This window comes from Petromyzon marinus, chromosome 50 (genome assembly GCF_048934315.1).
Source record: "Petromyzon marinus isolate PM22_M1 ecotype Great Lakes invasive population chromosome 50, UKy_Petmar_22M1.pri1.0, whole genome shotgun sequence".
Taxonomy (NCBI): Eukaryota; Metazoa; Chordata; class Hyperoartia; order Petromyzontiformes; family Petromyzontidae; genus Petromyzon; species Petromyzon marinus.
Window position 1 is genome coordinate 2,881,113 of NC_133716.1, and position 18,242 is coordinate 2,899,354.

Here is an 18,242-nt window from a genome sequence, read left to right on the forward strand (position 1 = left end):
CGCACGGACGCAAAGCATTGGACTGTGCCCGGGTTATTTGGCCTGGAATTTGGGGCCGCCACACACTTGGGACTCGTTTTTTTTCTCTCTCTCCCATCAATTGCTTTCTTAGAATTGAGTTATGTCGTCAATAAAAGTGTCCCATTTGGAACCTTCCGTACGGACCAATCTCAGACGTACAGCTCAGTCAGCCTAGCTCTAGAACAACTATATATAGTATACCATCATGACGTTCGACACAATAACACCAGATCTCAATATTGTAAACAAACAAAAAATCCTGGCACCCAAACAGATGCTAATTCCCGGTAAAAGCAGGATAAGGGAGCAGCCCTAGCATTACCCCGTGGTAGCGACCATCTCCGTAAAAGGAAAATTCTCACGAATTGTGCGCTGCCGTTCTTTGACGCGACCTTGTTGATCCACACACTTGGGGGTGAACTTCAGGCCCCTGCTGGAGAGCGAGAGAGAAATGATCATCGCTCGGAAGTCAAACCAACACAGTTAATATTCTCACAACTCGCCAAATTAAGTAAAACACTGAATGTAATGATAGGACCTTTTTTGGAGAGCTCTTGCAAATAATAACATCTGATCTTCTCATCGTATCTGGAAATCTATCAGCATTGATTTAATGAACCTCATTATGCTGAGTATACCCAAAGGTTGAATCCAATGCTGGGTTTGCTTGCGTAAACGAATGCTGCTGGATATTGGTCTGGAAAGTCAATAGACCATTGGCATAAAGCAGATGTTTGTTTAAAATGGAGTGACACAATGGAATTCTGCTAATACTGTATTGCAGAATCAGAATATGTATTTGCTTTTACCCATAATGCTCCATGACCAAGCATACTGAGTTTGTGCTCTGCATTTGAATGTTTGATCAGTTATCATAATAGGTGGCATTAAATTAACTCCTTGACAATTTCTTTTTCAAAAACTCTGAGAACCATTTTGAGTTGTCATAGCGCCATCGTGACCAGGTCATACATCTCCTACGTGTGTGTTACCTCCACAGCCTCGAGGTCGTACGCACGTATATGTTGAACTTCTTACGCACAGTACGTAGCCAACCGTGATAATCTGAGGCCGGCGCGTGGCCACGGTTTGCAGGGAAATCCTTTTGTCAAGACTCCCTTCCGTGTCTCTCACCAGTGTACACAATGTCCGGGGTGCAGCGAGCATCAATAACAACTCAAACAAGGCGCGATTTGCGTCTGAGCTGAGTGCTTTGTCAAAATCTCACACCAGAGAGTGGCTTTATCCCAGCACACGACCAGGTCGAGTGAAAAGGTGTGAGGAATTATTTTATTGCAAGGGATGAGAAGAATGGAGTGTCTGCTTCATCTTAAAACTGACTTTTCTTTATCATAAGTTTTTTTTTATCTTCCCAATTTTTTAACATCCTTAATGTGCACGCCAAGTCACACGACTCCCAGCCACGCCAAGCACACATATGGCTATGGCGTTCGTGATTGTTTTTCACTTGGGAATATTTTTCAACATCCATCACGTATGTAAATTATATTTATTTGTTTTCACTTTAAAATAGACTCGAGATTACTGCTGCATGGCAGTTCTGACGTGTTATCACTGCTGGGACTGCACGTAAACTATTTCAAAAGGGTACACTGAAAGTTTCCACAATGCCAAGTTTGTTTTAGAATAGCATGTGCTATCATATCTCCTCCAACTCGTCGATTCCTGGAAAATTGACTGCAAAATACGGCTAAGTTGCAGCAGGGAGAGACAACAATTTAATTTAAGAAACAAGAGAGAACGCAGATAGAAGAACGTCCCTCTGAGCAATGTTCCCGTTTCACGGACAGAGCATTGATAACAGAATGAAGTAAAAAAAAATAGCGTGGGTTGTCATTTTTTTTGGAATACCAGAAGACAATATAAACGCACTCGAGCGGAGCCAATGGTTTCATTTGAGACGAGTGAGATTTTGCACGCACGTCCGGAATACTAATACAGTGCTGTGGAGAAAAAGAGTCAACGTGAAAAGCGCTCAGGTCCTGTTTGCCAGCCAGAGGTGGACATTGCACATTCGCATTTGGGTGGGAGGCGAGTCACAGCCCAACAAAGCAACCGCCGTTGACGCGCGCCAACGGCGCCAAGAGCGAGTCGAGACGTCGCCGCCTCGGGAAGGGCGACCGAGAGCCACCTTCATGCTGGTGCCGCTGGCCCTGTGCGCAGCCATCACCGCGCTCCTGTTTCTGCTGTTGCTGGCGAGGAGATGGGGGGTGTTCCAGTACGTCCAGCCCAGAGCGACCAAGTGGCCCTCGCCTCCACGGCCTCCGGGATTGCCCTTCTTTGGCAACGTTGCGCACATGGCCAGGACGGACCTGCACATTCACCTGACACAGCTGGCGCGGACGTACGGTGCTGTGTACTGCCTGCGTGTCGGCGGAGAAGGTACGAGCGGAGTCAAGGTAGAGGTGGGGGGTCGGAGCCAGCAAATAAATGGGTATTTAAATCCTGCGCCGAACCGTGAGCGTGAGCCCCTCACACGTGTGGGATTTTCTTCCGCGTGAGCGCCAAACTCTCATTGATTCATGGAATTGGCCATGCATCCTTTGTTCAGGAACCTCCTGACAAAGGGTCTTGAGAGTCGGCGATGAATTTACAAGATAAATAAACAGTGAACATGAATAACACGAACAAATAATAACAACAATATTACAATGTGACTTGTCAATTCGTTGCTGGAATATTAATTTGTTCATGACCGTATGTTTGTGAGTATGGGGTCTCATCACATGTGATGGGTGTTGTTGTCCTGCATGCCAGAGTATGCACATTAAGATGATGCAGCAATTGAACCTCCCTCCCTCGCTCCCTCCCAAGACATCGTTGTGTTGAACAACGTCGAGTCCATCAAGGAGATGCTCATTAAGAAATCAGCTGACTTCGCCGGAAGACCACAGACCTACGCAGGTGAGGTTCAACACAAAAGGGATTACTCATTGTTGTTTTCGGTAAAGTCACGTATGTAGAGATACAATAAAATTATATTAAAACAAAACAATCACGACGTTTCGATCACAACACAAGCGATCTTCATCAGGTGTCAAAAAACAAATCATGGAGGTAAATACAACGAGGAGATGAGAGACGAGAATTCAACAGACCTTAGAAACATTATGTGAAGCACAACCAGTCAGGCCAACAACACTGGTTGTGCTTCACATAATGTTTCTTAGGTCTGTTGAATTCTCGTCTCTCATCTCCTCGTTGTATTTACCTCCATGATTGGTTTTTTGACACCTGATGAAGATCGCTTGTGTTGTGATCGAAACGTCGTGATTGTTTTGTTTGAATATAATTTTATTGTATCTCTACATACGTGACTTTACCGAAAAAACCAATGAGTAATTTTATGCAGTCACGAAAGCTTTAATTCTTTACATAAGGGATTTTTGAAGGCAACCTTGGTTATGGGACATTTATTTTATTCAACGTTGCTTATGTTCGTCGACTGTTTTCAATGATATTTCTTTCTCTAACAGGGTTGTTTTTACTCTAATTTGGCTGCTTATTCGTTGAGTTTGATCGAGTAGTTATTGTTGCTCTGAATTCTATCCGCTTCATTGTTGCCACTTGTTTTTACTACTTTTATAATATTAGGGACCCCCGCCCCCCTCTCCCCGAGCCCACTCTTGCGAATGAGACCACCGCTCGCCTCTTGATTAAGCAAACCCAAAAACAAAAACAAACACGAAAAACCTGCCAACGACGACAGAGCACGGAGACCGAGCGCGCGCGCCTCTGCACGCAGGCGGCAAGATCACCGGAGGCGGCAAGGACATCGCGCTGGGCGACTACTCGGCCGTGTGGCGGAGGCAGCGGCGCGCCGCGTTGAGCGCCCTACACTGCGTGGGGACGGCGCGCACGGAGGAGATCGTGCAGGGCGAGGCGCAGAGACTGGTGGAGGTGAGAGAGCGCCGGCTAAGTGCCCCGCTCCGCTCCGCTCCGCACGCACGCGCCCGCACGCGAAGCGCTCACCGTGCTCGCTTGAAACAACGCCGGTGAACTGCCAGACATGTTGAATGGCAGGGGGACTCTGTCGGATGTGGGGAGGGAGTTCTGTGCAAAAGCTGGGTCACGCGTGGCAATCAAAATAGTCACGAGTGTCGCTGGGGAGAGTTTAAGTGAGAAAATAAATAGGCAAAACGCCTCGTTACAACGTCCTTTATAATTGCTCACTAATGACACTTGCGCCCATCAGCCTGAGGGATATATAATTAATACATGTTGGTTATAAACGGTTGCTGCCGTAGTGGAATGGCCCGCATAATCGACTTATAATTGAGTTCACAATGAGCCCTTTTGCTCGGAGCGCCGTTTGGACACTCATGAAGATGGAACAAAAATCTCTACGGGGACATTCCTCACGGTGAGATTACAAGACTGGTTTGGCTCCATATTTATGAAGCATTGTTAGGATACGGGCATCGTGCCTAGGTTCACCACAGCCGAATAACACGACCATCATTTTAATGGAAGTCAGAAGACTGCAAGGCAAATAGCATAGCGCGAACACGAGGCAATGTCGCTCAGCTCCTGGAGGTGTTAACAGCAGTGCGTGGCAAAATGCTCAGTACGCAGCCCAAATGCTCAGTACGCAGTCCAACTCAACGCAGGAAAGCCACAAATGTGCGGCAAATAAACAGGGAGAGGGCTCGGGATTACACTAAGAGGCAAAGAGAGGGACACGTGAATTAGAGAACACATGCATGTTAATAAAGACGTCGTCGTATTTACTGCCAAAAGTGGACTTGGGCAGGACGCATCGCTGCCCGGGACGGCGGGCGGTGTGCGAGAACGGTCAACGGAATGGTAGCCAGTGGAGTTGGACGCTCCAGAGAGGACGTCTGTTATGGAGATGGGGCGACGAGCATCGGCTCACGTGCAGCACGGGCTGGGTGATTAAGACAAAACAAACCTATTTATATTTTACCAGGTAAGGCCCCACTGAGTTATGTTTCAGAAGCGCACGTGGCTGCCACAGATGATAGCGCAACGACATTCATAGCGGCCAAACACTCTGAACGCACGTTTCTAAATGTGGAGAGAAAAACTGGAGGACCCGGAGAAAAATCCACGTGACCACGGGGAAAACATGCAAACTTCAAATATACAGCAGGCGATTTATTATCACAGGAGTGTGATGGATAGTGACGGCTTCTGGGAGGCCTTCATCCAGTAGTAGATTGATCATGTATGATTATGATCAAGTGATGTTCATTATTTTAGAATAAATAGGAATTGGAAAATGTGTTGGATGGATTTATAAATCATTCAACAAGTATATATATTTTTTTTACCTACTCAATACACTGATCATTCAATTTGAATTTTGCTCAAATAAGTAATATTTGTAAAAAAAAAACATTGGTAAATTGTATTGGATTAACATATATTCCACAAGAGGTGGCCAGGTACATCATAGATCCTGAGTTCAAATCAAGGCAGCTGCCCGTTTATAAACTGGGTTTTCAAATGCACCCAGTTGATGTGCACAGCCCAGAGAAACAACGACTGCACAAAAAACACTGTTTCATATGTCCGCTTTGGTTCTTTCGGTAAAGTCACGTAGGTAGAAAAAAATATATATATCACGCCGTTTCGATCGCAACACAAGCGGTCGTCCTCAGGAGGACAAAAATTATCCAGCCGTGGAACTGCTGAACCAGCGAGAGAGCTGCTACAACAAGAGGATATTTATGAGGACGACCGCTTGTGTTGCGATCGAAACGTCGTGATATATGATTTTTTTTGTTTTATTCTATTCTTCTACCTACGTGACTTTACCGAAAGAACCAAAGAGCATGGATTCCTGCAGTCACGAAAGCTTCAAATCAAGACTGTTTCATTTGATTTTGAACTAAAGTTGGCCAATGTCCAGCTCTGAGAATGAAACATTTGAGTCTGTCACGTGACAAACATTACTTTGTAGCGGGGTGGGAGGGGAAGTGGCTGCGGCCTAGCGTGGACGATGTCATTTGAAGAGATCGCCATTGTACTGCTGTGAAATGCGCTCCCACCATAAACTGTTTGACTAACTCGTGGGGTTGAGTTGCTTTGTTGAGAGAGACAGTGCCCAATGTTGATCCTGTGTTGTGCGGATTCAGGACCTGACCCAGTACATTGGACGACCGACGGACATCCACACTGACATCTCGATGCGAGTCTGCAACGTCATCTGCTCCGTCGCCTTCGGAACTAAGGTGCCATTACCTTCACATCAATTGCACATGAGGCACGCGTAACTCAGTTGAAACTGTGAACTGAAACCTGCTGGAAGTCGATCGAGATAACGTGCAAAACTCGAGACCCTGGCAACAACGAAGGGTGGCAGAGGTGTCGATGGTCATCGCACGGCTGTAAAATCAGACATCGTCGCTCGGCTACATCCACACGTCCATATTCAAGTCGTGCCCTAACGTGCTTGCGCCGTCGATTGTCCACCTGGCAGATCGTTCGTTCAGCGAGGGCTGTTTGCCAGACCGGTTCAACATGGCGCAGGTAATGTCGCTTGAGCCATCGGGACCCCCGCAAACTATCGCTGAGATCTCAAACCCGGGTGCAATTTCAGAATGTCAGAGTGCACCCGTGTCTGAAGCGGTTACTTCCTCACGTCGCGGTGGCAGGCAGATTCAGTTTAACACGTAGGCAGATTCAACCAATTGCTATCGACATACCGGAAGTGCCACAGCACTGAGATGGCTCCACTTAAGATCACTGATGACCTCTACAAGTTCACGGATGACCGGTGCGCCGCAGTGTGGCTTGGCCTCGATCTCTCAGCCGCCTTCGACGCCGTTGACCATGAGATACTCATCGGGTGGCTAAGGTCAAGGTTTGGTGTATCGGTTACGGCACTGGGGTGGATTGAGTCATAGCCTGCACGGTCGATCACAGTTCGTCAAGCTGGGCGATGAACAGTCATTGCCTGTGCCGTGCCTAGTCGCCATACCACAGGAGTCCGTCCTCGGGCCCTTCCTATGTTCAACAAACGTCTCTCCGATCGCCGATGTCATCTCATCGTATAACATCAAGTTCTTCCAATATGCTGATGATACACAATTGCGCATCGCAGTGAAGTCAAACTTAGATGCGGAGAGCCTCAGCAACCTCGATGATTGCCCGCGAGTGTTGCACGCGTGGTTAGCATGAAATGAAATGTTGCTTCAGTCAGAAAAAAATCGGAGGCTCTGCTGGTTGGCGCTCAGGCTCAGGCGAAAAGAAAGCTTGTGGGAGGTACAGGTGTGGCGGTCGCGGACTCCAGGATTCAGTTGTCTACTCTTCAAAAGAGCCTCAGCACCATACTCGAACATGTCGTTTGATCACCCCGTGCAAAATGTAGTTAGGTCCTGAGATTTCAATATCAGGGCTCTACAACGCATTCGATTCATGGCCAAACACGGTGGCGTTGCAGCACAGTATCAACAAGGCTAGAGTATAGCAACTTACTACTCTACAGGACGTCTTGAAAAATCATGACCAAGCTACAGCGTGTACACAATTATCTGCCACGTGTCATGACGGGTACTGCAATATCCCACCATGTCCGTCCAGTGCTCACCAGGGTTGCATTGGCTTCTAGGTGCCGAACGAATACATTGTAAGGTCGCACTCGTTACACACAAAGTGCTTGCCACAAATGAACCACGATGCCTTGCTGATCTTATCAAGGAGCATAAATCATCACACGAACTCCGGTCATCCTTGCAGCAGCTGTTGGCTAGCCATGGAAGAAAGGCGGTCACCGCATCGTGCACTTTCGTATGCGCTTTTGCGGCCGCCTGGGACGCTCGTCCTTCCGATATTAGGAAGTCACTGGAGCTATGCACTTTTAAATGTAGATTGAAAAATAATTTATTTAAAAGCTGCTTTTTGTGTTTAGTTTGTTGTCCTTCCCCGCACCTCTGATTAGCACGGTTGGCTACGTACGGTACGAAAGAAGTTCAACATACGCACAAACATACCACGTCTCTTCCAAAACATGTTGGAGAAAACAGATTCCCAATTAGCTCGTGGACCGTTTGAGATAGTTTATGTAAACTAGCGTACATTAACGTTAGTACAGCACATGATGGGATGCTGTGGCCAGAACTACGCATTCTCAGCCACCTTTGTCTCTCCAGAATTGGTATCCATGCATCACACATGTTACTCAGTTTGGAATGAGTCAGTCTTGGGGGTTGTCCAGGCTAGGGTCAGACACCAACTAACTATGATGTGTCAAGAACTCATCACAGCCCATACCGTTGATACCACCACACTTCACCATCGCTTCCATCCTCCCTTCCATCCTTCCTTCTGCAATAACCAACATTCATAAAGTCGACCCCTGGACTGTCAACTTCGCTGACCTCTCGGAGGGCCACAATTCAGTAGGCCATTCCATTGTGACAAATCCGGCCCATGGGCCAGCAGTTAAAGAAACCCCGATGTAGCCCATCAAAAACCCACCTTTATCTCGAGCAGAGCGCTAACCACTGTGCTGACGACTGCACACACACCACAAAGTGCACACGCATTCCATGCTGCTGGGTCTGATCATGTCACCATGTCGGCCATCCCTCCACAGTACGACAAGCACGACACGGAGTTCCTGGACATTCACTGCTGCCTCGACAGCCTCGTTCGACTGTGGGGTTCTCCCGCCATACGCGCCCTGGACTGCTTCCCAGTGTTGCGGGTACGAGCGCGGCAATGGGTGGCGCGCGGTGGCTTGAGGTGGCAATGCGGGCAAAACGTAGAAACGCGAGGTCAGTTGCCAACTGGGAACATGGCAACACGGTGCTCGGCAGGTTTGGCACTGTTTTTACAAATTTCAACACCAGGGTTGTGTGAACATTTCCCCCCACACCTCCGATTAGCACGGATGGCTCCGCACGGTGCGAAAGAAGTTCAACATATGTGCATATGACATTGCTACCGTTTGGTAGTTTTTGGCAATAGGGGCAGAATCATGTGTTGGTAGATGGCAGCTTCCATCAAATTTTGGTGAAAAAAAATGTCAAAATACCAAACACGTGACTGTCTGGTGTTTATCCAGCAAAATATATTGATCTTTATCCAGGACATTAATTAAGCGCTTGGTATTAATGAAGGTCGAAATTGCTAGAAATATTTTCTGGCTAATGTGGGAAAGTTGTGTTGGGTCACTTTTCCAGTCTGGATAAAAAAAAGCCAGAACAATCGTCATTGTTTCAAAACGAACTCTTTATGCTCATTGTGTTGACCTGGAGAGATAATTCCATTTTCCAAACGGATCGTTCATTTTTTTCCCAGAACAATCAGATGCATAGAGAGTCTTCGAAAGGCTTATTCACGATGCTACTTCTCACAGTGTTATGTTATTGAATATTACGTTTGGTCCATTGCTGGAAATTAAAAAAAACGACCAGTGTAATGCAATGACTTGTGTAGTGTGATGTTAATTTCTTACCGCTCATATTAACATATGTGAAATATTCTGAATTTCCCCCCTCCCCCCACTGCTCCGTCAGTTATTTCCAAACCCGGCCTGGCGAGACCTCATGGCGGCTGTGCGCAAAAGGGACGAGGTCGTGTGGAGGCAGATACTTCTCCACAAGGTACCCGCAATCTCATTTGAATGACTCCCCCAACTCATTTTCCCCTTCAGATCCGAAACGAGTAAAACAAAAACCACCATCCCTCACGTTTCGGGTGGATGCGAGCACACCACAGTGCTGCCTAGAGGAATTCCCACGCTGTCACGATGCAGAGAAGTTTAAATCCATCCCCTTGCCCCTTGTCAGGGGCTCAGCTTGCACGAGAGGCCTAGGCTCTATGGACACTTCATCTCAGGAGCCATGGTACCACCTGCTTACTATGATGGTGCAATGGGTCTTGGTGGAAATGGCTTCATTCACCAGCCTGTTGTGCATTTTAGGCGACCCTCGCAGCTTTACACCTGAGTCACCATCCTGATCACCAGCTCCCTCGGGTTGGACCTGTTCGGCTGCAGGCAGCATTGAAGAGGTATGCCCTGAGCCTGGACTAGAACTGCCGATGAGGCTTGGCAGCGGGGCTGGATTAAATGTGAACTGTGAACCGGATCTTATCCTCGTGTGTCACTCTCGTAGGCAAAGCCAAGCTCGTCACCGTCCAGTGACATGACCGACTTCCTCCTCAAGTTCACGTCCAAATTATCCAACGAGTCCAAGCCACAAAATAGAAGGAACGGGCACGCCTCGGACGACTCCGCAGAGGCGCCGAGAAGGAGGTCAAACGATCAGCCGCGACGATCGGAGGAGGAGCGGCACTCGAGAAATGAGGAGGAGTCAGAGGCACGAGGGGGCATCCTCACGGAGGAACGGGTTCACCTCTCCATCATGGACACATTCATTGCTGGCGTCGAGACCACGGCGACGCTCATTGAATGGGCTCTGGCCTACCTCGTGCTCCACCCAGAGGTGCGGCCTTACGGCAGATGGGCACGTGCATAGTTTGCCGCTCGCCGCCAAGTATTCTCGTACATCCTCACTGGCATCGCTCACCTTTGGTCAGTAAAGTGAGCAATTTATGAGGCTGTGCTATTCCAACCGTGGTTTTGTCCTACAAAATAAACCGATTCAGTCCCCACCATAGCAATCCACCACCAGCTTGTGTCCAACAGCACACATGTAGATATGTATTTGTATTTTATGCGCACGCACGCAAGGTCCAAGACCAGATCTACGAGGAGATGGAGCAGAAACTGCAACCGGGTTTGGGTCCGAGCCTGGCGGACCGCGACAAGTTGCTGTACCTCGACGCAACGATCAAGGAGATCCTGCGCCTGTGCCCCGTGGCCCCGCTCGCGATTCCACACCGTGCCCTGCGGGACTCCAGGTGAGCTCCTTCCTCCACGCGTCCGACTCGTTTCATCCATCCACCGGTGGCTGTGAATCGCACAGGACGATGTTTAAGGCCACGGTACGCGATGGAGATTTCAATGCAATCATCGCAGGCAGGAAGTGGCCGTCTTCTGCCGACTGCAGCTGCCCCCTGGAAAGTCAACTGGGGTGTCAACTTTAGATGGCGGGCAGAGGTTACGTGACCACCCTGGGTCGTGTGCTCTGTAGACAAATTGTCATTCATCAACACAGACTACAGTACTTTTTGACAAACTTCATCCTCCCTGCCTGGACAGAACTCCACCATTTTGCGCCATTGTCATACCAAAGTTGCCGTACTTAGTTGGTAATAATTAATGCTTGCCAGTGGCAATCGCTGGCGACAAATTCCTCAAATTTCTCAGAGTACCATGGCTTTTGCAGCACCTTGGTAACTAATTGTTTTGTTCACGTGACACCTTCCTGGCTGTGTCGGGTGGTGGAGGGTTACGACACAACATTTATACTTACGCGATCTAACCAAAAAACCTTTATTATGGACCTTTAAGCTGTCATATTAATGATGACCACCACCACAGAACCACGTTCACATGCTCGATTGACACTAAATTTTTCCACCCACAAAATGAACTTGACTACAATCTTGACTGCGTTATAAGCGTACTTAAAAAAAAAATCAATTCTGAAGGTCAAGTCACGGTGATTTCCTGCGCAAAATGCGCATGGAGGGGATGCTCATTCGTTTCGCTGCCTTGCATCTCTTCCGCGCTTCTTGGCGCACTTTTCGGTTTTTGTTTATGTCTTTACGTCAATGAGCGTGCTTCCGAAACAGAAGCCGAGGTGGAAAACGTAGAGTTTTATATATTTATATAAAACATGTTCACGTTGTTATTACGGACACAACGTGCAAATCGTGGCGCTAAATAAACGAAATTCAACGGTGTTCATTGCTTTGCCCTGGTGCAGCGTCGGAGGGTTCTTCATCTGCAAAGGGTCGACGGTCATAGCAAATCTGTGGGCGGCTCATCGAGACCACGCTCACTGGGACAATCCCTCGGTCTTCCAGCCAGGTGAGAGAGGACGCATCAAACACAGCTCACAAGGTGGCGATGGAAAGTTTAAACTTTAGCCTCCATACTTTCCCACAATGCTCCTGAAATTTGGATGTTTGCCCAGTTACATTAATGTGCGTGGGTACTGTATGTGGAAAGAGAAACACCATGCGTACGAAAAAAAAACACATCTCAGAGCTTCACTCAGGATTCGAGAATCCATTTGTGTACCATCAACTTGTTCACAGCCCCAGAACCTTTGTGAGCTTCACAAACAAGTGCAAATTATCAACCCTTGCCTCCACATTGCTGGATTACAGGACACGTGGTCACCACTCCCAAGCCTACGCACGTAGTGCTGGTGGTGAGGATTGCGATGACGATCAGACAACACTTCCACCAGTGGTCACGACGGTGGCTGTGACAACGATGCCAAAGGCAGCTCATGTCGACGGCGACACTGACAACGCCGGCCGTGGCAATGACGGTCGTGACGATGCCCCCAACGTTGTCCATCGCCCAGGGCGCTTCCTGGGCGAGTCCCTGGAGAGGCGCAACCCCGCGTCGCTGCTGCTGCCGTTCGGCGCGGGCAAGCGCGTGTGCCTGGGCGAGAGTCTGGCCAAGGCCGAGATTTTCCTCTTCCTGGGCCACGTGCTGCGCCGGCTGCGCCTGCAGCCTGCGGGTAGCCCGCCCGACTTGTCCGGCCAGCTGGCCATCGTCCTGAAGCTGGAGCCCTTCCAGGTCTACATCTCTCCCAGGGTGCGCTCCGCTCTCATTGTTCTCACTCCCCCCCCCCCCCTCCATGTGGTTGCCCTGATGCTGCTGTTTAGGGTCACAGGGCAGGTCCCCTATGAAAAGATTGAGACCCCATTGATGCAGAGTCAAGAAGCACTTTCCTAGGGTTACGGTGATGAGATGATCCGGGGGGGGGGGGGGGTGGTACTGGGTGCTCAAAGCTCACGGTTGGAGAGTTGCAATTCAAAACACCCCATTCCGACGAGGCTGGTCTGTCAGCCTGGTGCCTAGAGACCCCACGAGAAACCAGTCAATCAGTCAGTCAGTGAATTTTCTCAAGAATCCACCTGAGACCCATACATATCAGCCGATTATAAGTCAGCAAGATTTTAAATATTTACATCCGTAAAGCTCCTGCATTTCTGTGTTCTTGCTCGTCCGCTCAGGTTCTCCGTTCCCAGACGCCTCCATAAATGTCTCCCGCTGGATCCCGGCTCCCCCGCTGGGTGATGGGGGCCGCTGGGTGATGGGGGCCGCTGGGTGATGGGGGCCCGCTGGGTGATGGGGGCCGCTGGGTGATGGAGGCCGCTGGGTGATGGGGGCCCGCTGGGTGATGGGAGCCGCTGGGTGATGGGGGCCGCTGGGTGATGGGGGCCGCTGGGTGATGGGGGCCGCTGGGTGATGGGGGCCGCTGGGTGATGGGGGCCCGCTGGGTGATGGGAGCCGCTGGGTGATGGGGGCCGCTGGGTGACGGTGATTGCCGGAGAGCCGGCTTCCTAGCCCCTGGCACGGCCGCCCCGGTTAGCGCTAGCGTGAGCAAGCCTCGTGTTTCTGAATGCCACACAAGCCGGGGGGGAGGGGGGGGTGAGAGAAGAGGGCTGGAAACGAGAACGCACGTACGCACACAAACGCAAGCCATGCACCCGGATACAAATACACGCGTGTCAGCACACGCACCTTTTGCGTGTTTGCCGCGTGTGTGTCAATTAATGCCCTGGATGCCCTGGCAAGCAACATGTTCCATCTCAAGGGATTTTCCGGTCGATGCCGTTATTTTATTAAACATATATGTGAACACAGGCGGTATGTTATACATGTATCAATGAATCAATACAAATATTCTCACGCAAAATTAAAAATACCCGTGTATGAAGTAATCAGTTTTCACACAGCAACACAAACGTAGAGCGAAATCTCCAAATATAAATCAGACGGTTTTTCTGACCTCTCCTTTGCTCTGCTTAAGGGTCATTGCCTGAAACTTCATCCTTTTAAACGTGTTTCTGTCATCGGGCCACGTTAAATGGAGCCGACGGTCCCCATGATCGACGGTTCTCTGTTCTCTGTTGTCGCCTCCTCGGTGTGGAACGCTCCATCCCTTTGCACATCCTCAACATCGGACGCACTTTTGACTTTTAAGAAACATCTCAAGGCCGCTATCTATCTTGTTTGGGTCAGGCGTGCGAGGAGCCCTGAGCTTGGCTCCGCTCCTCTGAGTGTTTGACTTGTCTGCAAAAATATGGCGCGTTACATATGCCATTGTTGTTTTTTTTCGTAAACCACTGTTTTCTACGTTGCTTTATTGGAGGAGGAACAGCAAAACGACACGATATCTCTCTCTCCTTGCTGAAGCCATCTCGTCGTGGCGAGCAGCAGACTTTCGACGTTGGTATTTAAGCTGCTGACCAATATTGCCGCTGTTGCTGCTGCCATGCGACACAAGAGAATGATCGAAGTGGCAGGTTGCGCTTGTGTCCGCGTGCGTCCGCGAGAGGGCACTGCACAGCAGTCATCAGCGGCGGCGCCGTTGTATACAGATACAAGACTGATCAACAGGCGCAGTTCGTCCACTGGGGACGTTGGGGCATCGCCCCAATCAAGCAGCTGCAGATGAGAAATTATTTTTCTAATTGAAAAAAACTTTTTTTATAAATATTTTTGTTGCGTTTAAAAAAAAAAGTTCATTATAATTATTCTTTCGACGTGAATTGCCTAATGAAGATAACATTTTAAGTTGTTCACATTTGTGCCTCGGGGAAGTCTCTTGGCGGCTGTGCAGGCGTTCGAGTGATATATTTCCCTTCGTTCGTTCCGATTCGCTTCGCATTTTGGCCACGCCGTCTGAGACCCATTCAGGGCGGTGAGAAAGGCGCCCGTGGCTGTAATGAGACGATGTCACGGCGTGAGGTTGCACTGTACAAATGTAGCAGGTCACGGCTTTTGGCAGTGTCAAAGAAGGTGTGTAGTGTGGACTTGAGGGCCATAGGGACGGCATTTGAGTGCTTTGTAGTTTTGTTTCGTATTTTTTTGTAAATGTCTATCGTTGGTAGATAAGATTACCTTCTCCGGGAAGGCCAATAACATGACGAGTTTTTTTTTTTAATTAGAACACCATGTTTTCAGAGGTCATTCACAACAACCCCGTGCCCTTATACATCTCAACGTTCATTCTACAAAGTCCCATCACAAGGAAGAAACACAAACAAATAGATTTAAAAAAAATGTTGCCCGGATTGAAACGGCTGTACGCCGTATGGATCTGAAAACTAAATTTCCCTGGGCAAGAATATGGGTAAACCGTATGGGTTTACAGGTATGGCTGTGCCAATTATTGATAGGCATAATAGACGTTATTGGGTTAGATCGTGTAAATATAAATGTCGTTAAACCCTCCACCACCCGACACAGCCAATTAGTAAGGTTTGTCACGTAGAGGGGCGGAGCCACAGGGGGGGGGGGCTGGGGGGGCTTAGCCCCCCCTGAAATTTTGGGAAAGTCGGTAATCGGGATAACCGGATATCCGGCTGCTGCAAAATGCTGCAGGCTGCCACCTTGTGCTGCCACCTTGTGCTGTCACCTTGTGCTGTCACCTCGTGCTGCCACCTTGTGCTGCCCTGCAGGCTGCCACCTTGTGCTGCCCTGCAGGCTGCCACCTCGTGCTGCCCTGCAGGCTGCCACCTCGTGCTGCCCTGCAGGCTGCCACCTTGTGCTGCCCTACAGGCTGCCACCTTGTGCTGCCCTGCAGGCTGCCACCTCGTGCTGCCACCTTGTGCTGCCCTGCAGGCTGCCACCTTGTGCTGCCCTGCAGGCTGCCACCTCGTGCTGCCACCTTGTGCTGCCCTACAGGCTGCCACCTTGTGCTGCCCTGCAGGCTGCCACCTCGTGCTGCCACCTTGTGCTGCCCTGCAGGCTGCCACCTTGTGCTGCCCTGCAGGCTGCCACCTCGTGCTGCCCTGCAGGCTGTCACCTTGTGCTGCCCTGCAGGCTGCCACCTTGGGCTGCCCTGCAGGCTGCTACCTTGTGCTGCCCTGCAGGCTGTCACCTCGTGCTGCCCTGCAGGCTGCCACCTTGTGCTGCCCTGCAGGCTGCTTGAGCGGCAGCCTTGCGAACTTAACGAACTTGTTAGCCACATCAGCGGCTCCGACCTATTAATAAACTCCGCGTTCAAATCCAATAAAGTTTGTTTTATACATTTGTGGCGCCCATTGGAAAACATAAACACACTGGATATCTCAGAATATTGAAGTCAGCCCCCCTAAAGTCAAAATCCTGGGTCTGCCCCTTGTCACGTATACAAAACGTGTCAGTTCGTTACTAGTACAGAAACACCGGTGTGTTGGAGAGTAAACCCACAACATTTATAATTTGTATTCGAATTGTAAATGTTGTGGGTTTACTCTCAGCTCCATTGTACAAAGCCCGATTTACTCTGTAATTGTAAATGTTGTGGTGGGTTTACTCTCCAACACACCGGTGTGCTGAACTAGTAACGAATTGGCACGTTTTGAATACGCGACAAACCTTACTAATTGGCTGTGTCGGGTGCTGGCGGGTTTAACGACGCATTTTTATTTAGGCGATCTAACCCAAAAACCTCTTATGTATAATATTGTTCGCGAAAGCCCACTCCGTGTTCAACTAATCGTATTATTGTGTCCACGAGGTGGCGCTGTTGCTCAACTTTACGAAGGCCCAATGTTCTGTTTGAATGTCCCCCAACACTACATCCGACACTGCCTGTGTGCGTTCAGCCTGTCATACACGAAACACAATTGTGATGATAACACAAACGATAGTAAAAATCCATTTTTTTAAATAGCCTCAACAAGCGTCACGTATTTGTTTTTTTGTTTTTCACGAGGATCATACTTAGAGATTGTTTGGTCGATTCCATTCATGAGCGAATGTATGTGGGAAGAATTCAAAGTGTGTGGGGGAGCGGTCAGTTCGCTGCACTCCGAACCCGGGCTACCCGAGTTCAGGTCCCGCTAACGGCCAACACCAGTGGCAATTATCTGAACTGGTCCTGGGCCTCGCCACTGGGGAGACAAAGGCGGCCGGGCGTGGCGCTGACCCACCCACCACCTCGTGCGCCGTGCCGACCTTCATAGCTGCTCGCTAAACAGCACTTGCCCCCAACAGTGTGTCGTCGCGTTATGGGGGATCTTTGTCTTTGTTAGAATTCTAAGCACGTACCCAGAGAAAATCCACGCTCGATCCTCGTCTATCCTCGGCTGGGAGCCTGCCCTGGGGCATATACCAAGGTGCTCAAGCTACGCGGAGGCCCCCCGAGCGTCGCACGACACCAGCAACAAACAGCAAGAAACAGCAGCAGCGCGTGGTGGATTCGCTCGAGCGAACGAGAGTCGGGGTCGGCGTCTGCTCAACGCGGAGTGAATCCCAGTTCAAAGCCGCGGTTGCCCAAATGGAACCACGTTCATTCGTGATTTGAAGATTTCGTGACTGCAGGAATCCATACTCTTTGGCTCTTTCGGTAAAGTCACGTAGGTAGAAAAAGAAAATAAAACGAAAAATAACATCGCGACGTTTTGATCGCAACACAAGCGGTCGTCCTCAGGCAGTTCCACTGCTGGATTATTTTTTTCCGCCTGAGGATGACCGCTTTGTGTTGCGATCAAAACGTCTTGATATATTATTTTTTGTTTTATTTTATTTTTCTACCTACGTGACTTTACCGAAAGAACCAAAGAGTATGAATTACCGTTTCTAATTACCTCCTTCAAATCCCCGACAGGGCTTTACTGTAGGTTTAAAATAAAATATTAAACTAAAATATGTTATACTTAAGTGACTTTACCGAAAGAACCAAATAGTATACACGTTCTTTCGTTCACTGTAACCACATCCAATTGCATTCACAACCTTGCGACAAAAAAGACATTACGTGCGTGCCACATTATTTTATTCATTCGTTCGTATTGAATTAATTCAGTTGTTTTGGAATTTTAAATGTATATTATCATCGGCTTTTTTTAAACTGATATTTTGATTGTTGTCAATGAAGGCGACATTTGGTGGAACGCTTCGTATGGCACCATGGCACGGACGTATGGCATTTCACATTTCACCCTATTTTGGTGACATTCAAACGTCAAAAAAATCTTCAAAATATTGAAATGACATTTCCGAGTATAAACGAATATAGCAGCAGTAGCTGTGTCTCATTGTGTTAAAGCGGCAGATACAAAAAAATGCAATGAAAGGCATCTGGTTGAACATTGCAAGTCTTCTATTGTCTCATATTGATTTAATTCTAAGATCTCTCTAATTT

General features: G+C 48.8%; 1 protein-coding gene across 2 annotated transcripts; it reads left to right on the forward strand.

Moving 5' to 3' along the window:
• Positions 1 to 107: 107 nt before the first annotated feature.
• Positions 108 to 16,778, forward strand: LOC116953183 (steroid 17-alpha-hydroxylase/17,20 lyase-like). Of its 2 annotated transcripts, XM_032973122.2 has the most exons (11): positions 108 to 2,424; positions 2,857 to 2,946; positions 3,788 to 3,942; positions 6,144 to 6,239; positions 8,606 to 8,716; positions 9,531 to 9,617; positions 10,131 to 10,460; positions 10,709 to 10,878; positions 11,850 to 11,953; positions 12,459 to 12,694; positions 13,117 to 16,778. In XM_032973122.2, the coding sequence occupies exons 1-11, from the start codon at positions 2,178 to 2,180 to the stop codon at positions 13,141 to 13,143; spliced, it is 1,653 nt and encodes a 550-aa protein (XP_032829013.2). In that variant the 5' UTR covers positions 108 to 2,177; the 3' UTR covers positions 13,144 to 16,778. The 2 variants fall into 2 exon arrangements, with proteins under 2 accessions (XP_032829013.2, XP_075930871.1); XM_076074756.1 differs by lacking the exons at positions 12,459 to 12,694; positions 13,117 to 16,778 and adding an exon at positions 12,256 to 12,452.
• Positions 16,779 to 18,242: the final 1,464 nt, after the last annotated feature.

What these genes read in the sequence shown, in the direction of transcription:
- LOC116953183 (XM_032973122.2), top strand. Translation starts at nt 2,178, where the DNA reads ATGCTGGTGCCGCTGGCCCTGTGCGCAGCCATCACCGCGCTCCTGTTT. An exon ending in ACCTCGTGCTCCACCCAGAG is followed by an intron (nt 10,461 to 10,708) that starts GTGCGGCCTTAC and finishes CACGCACGCAAG; the next exon opens with GTCCAAGACCAGATCTACGA. An exon ending in AGGTCTACATCTCTCCCAGG is followed by an intron (nt 12,695 to 13,116) that starts GTGCGCTCCGCT and finishes TCGTCCGCTCAG; the next exon opens with GTTCTCCGTTCCCAGACGCC.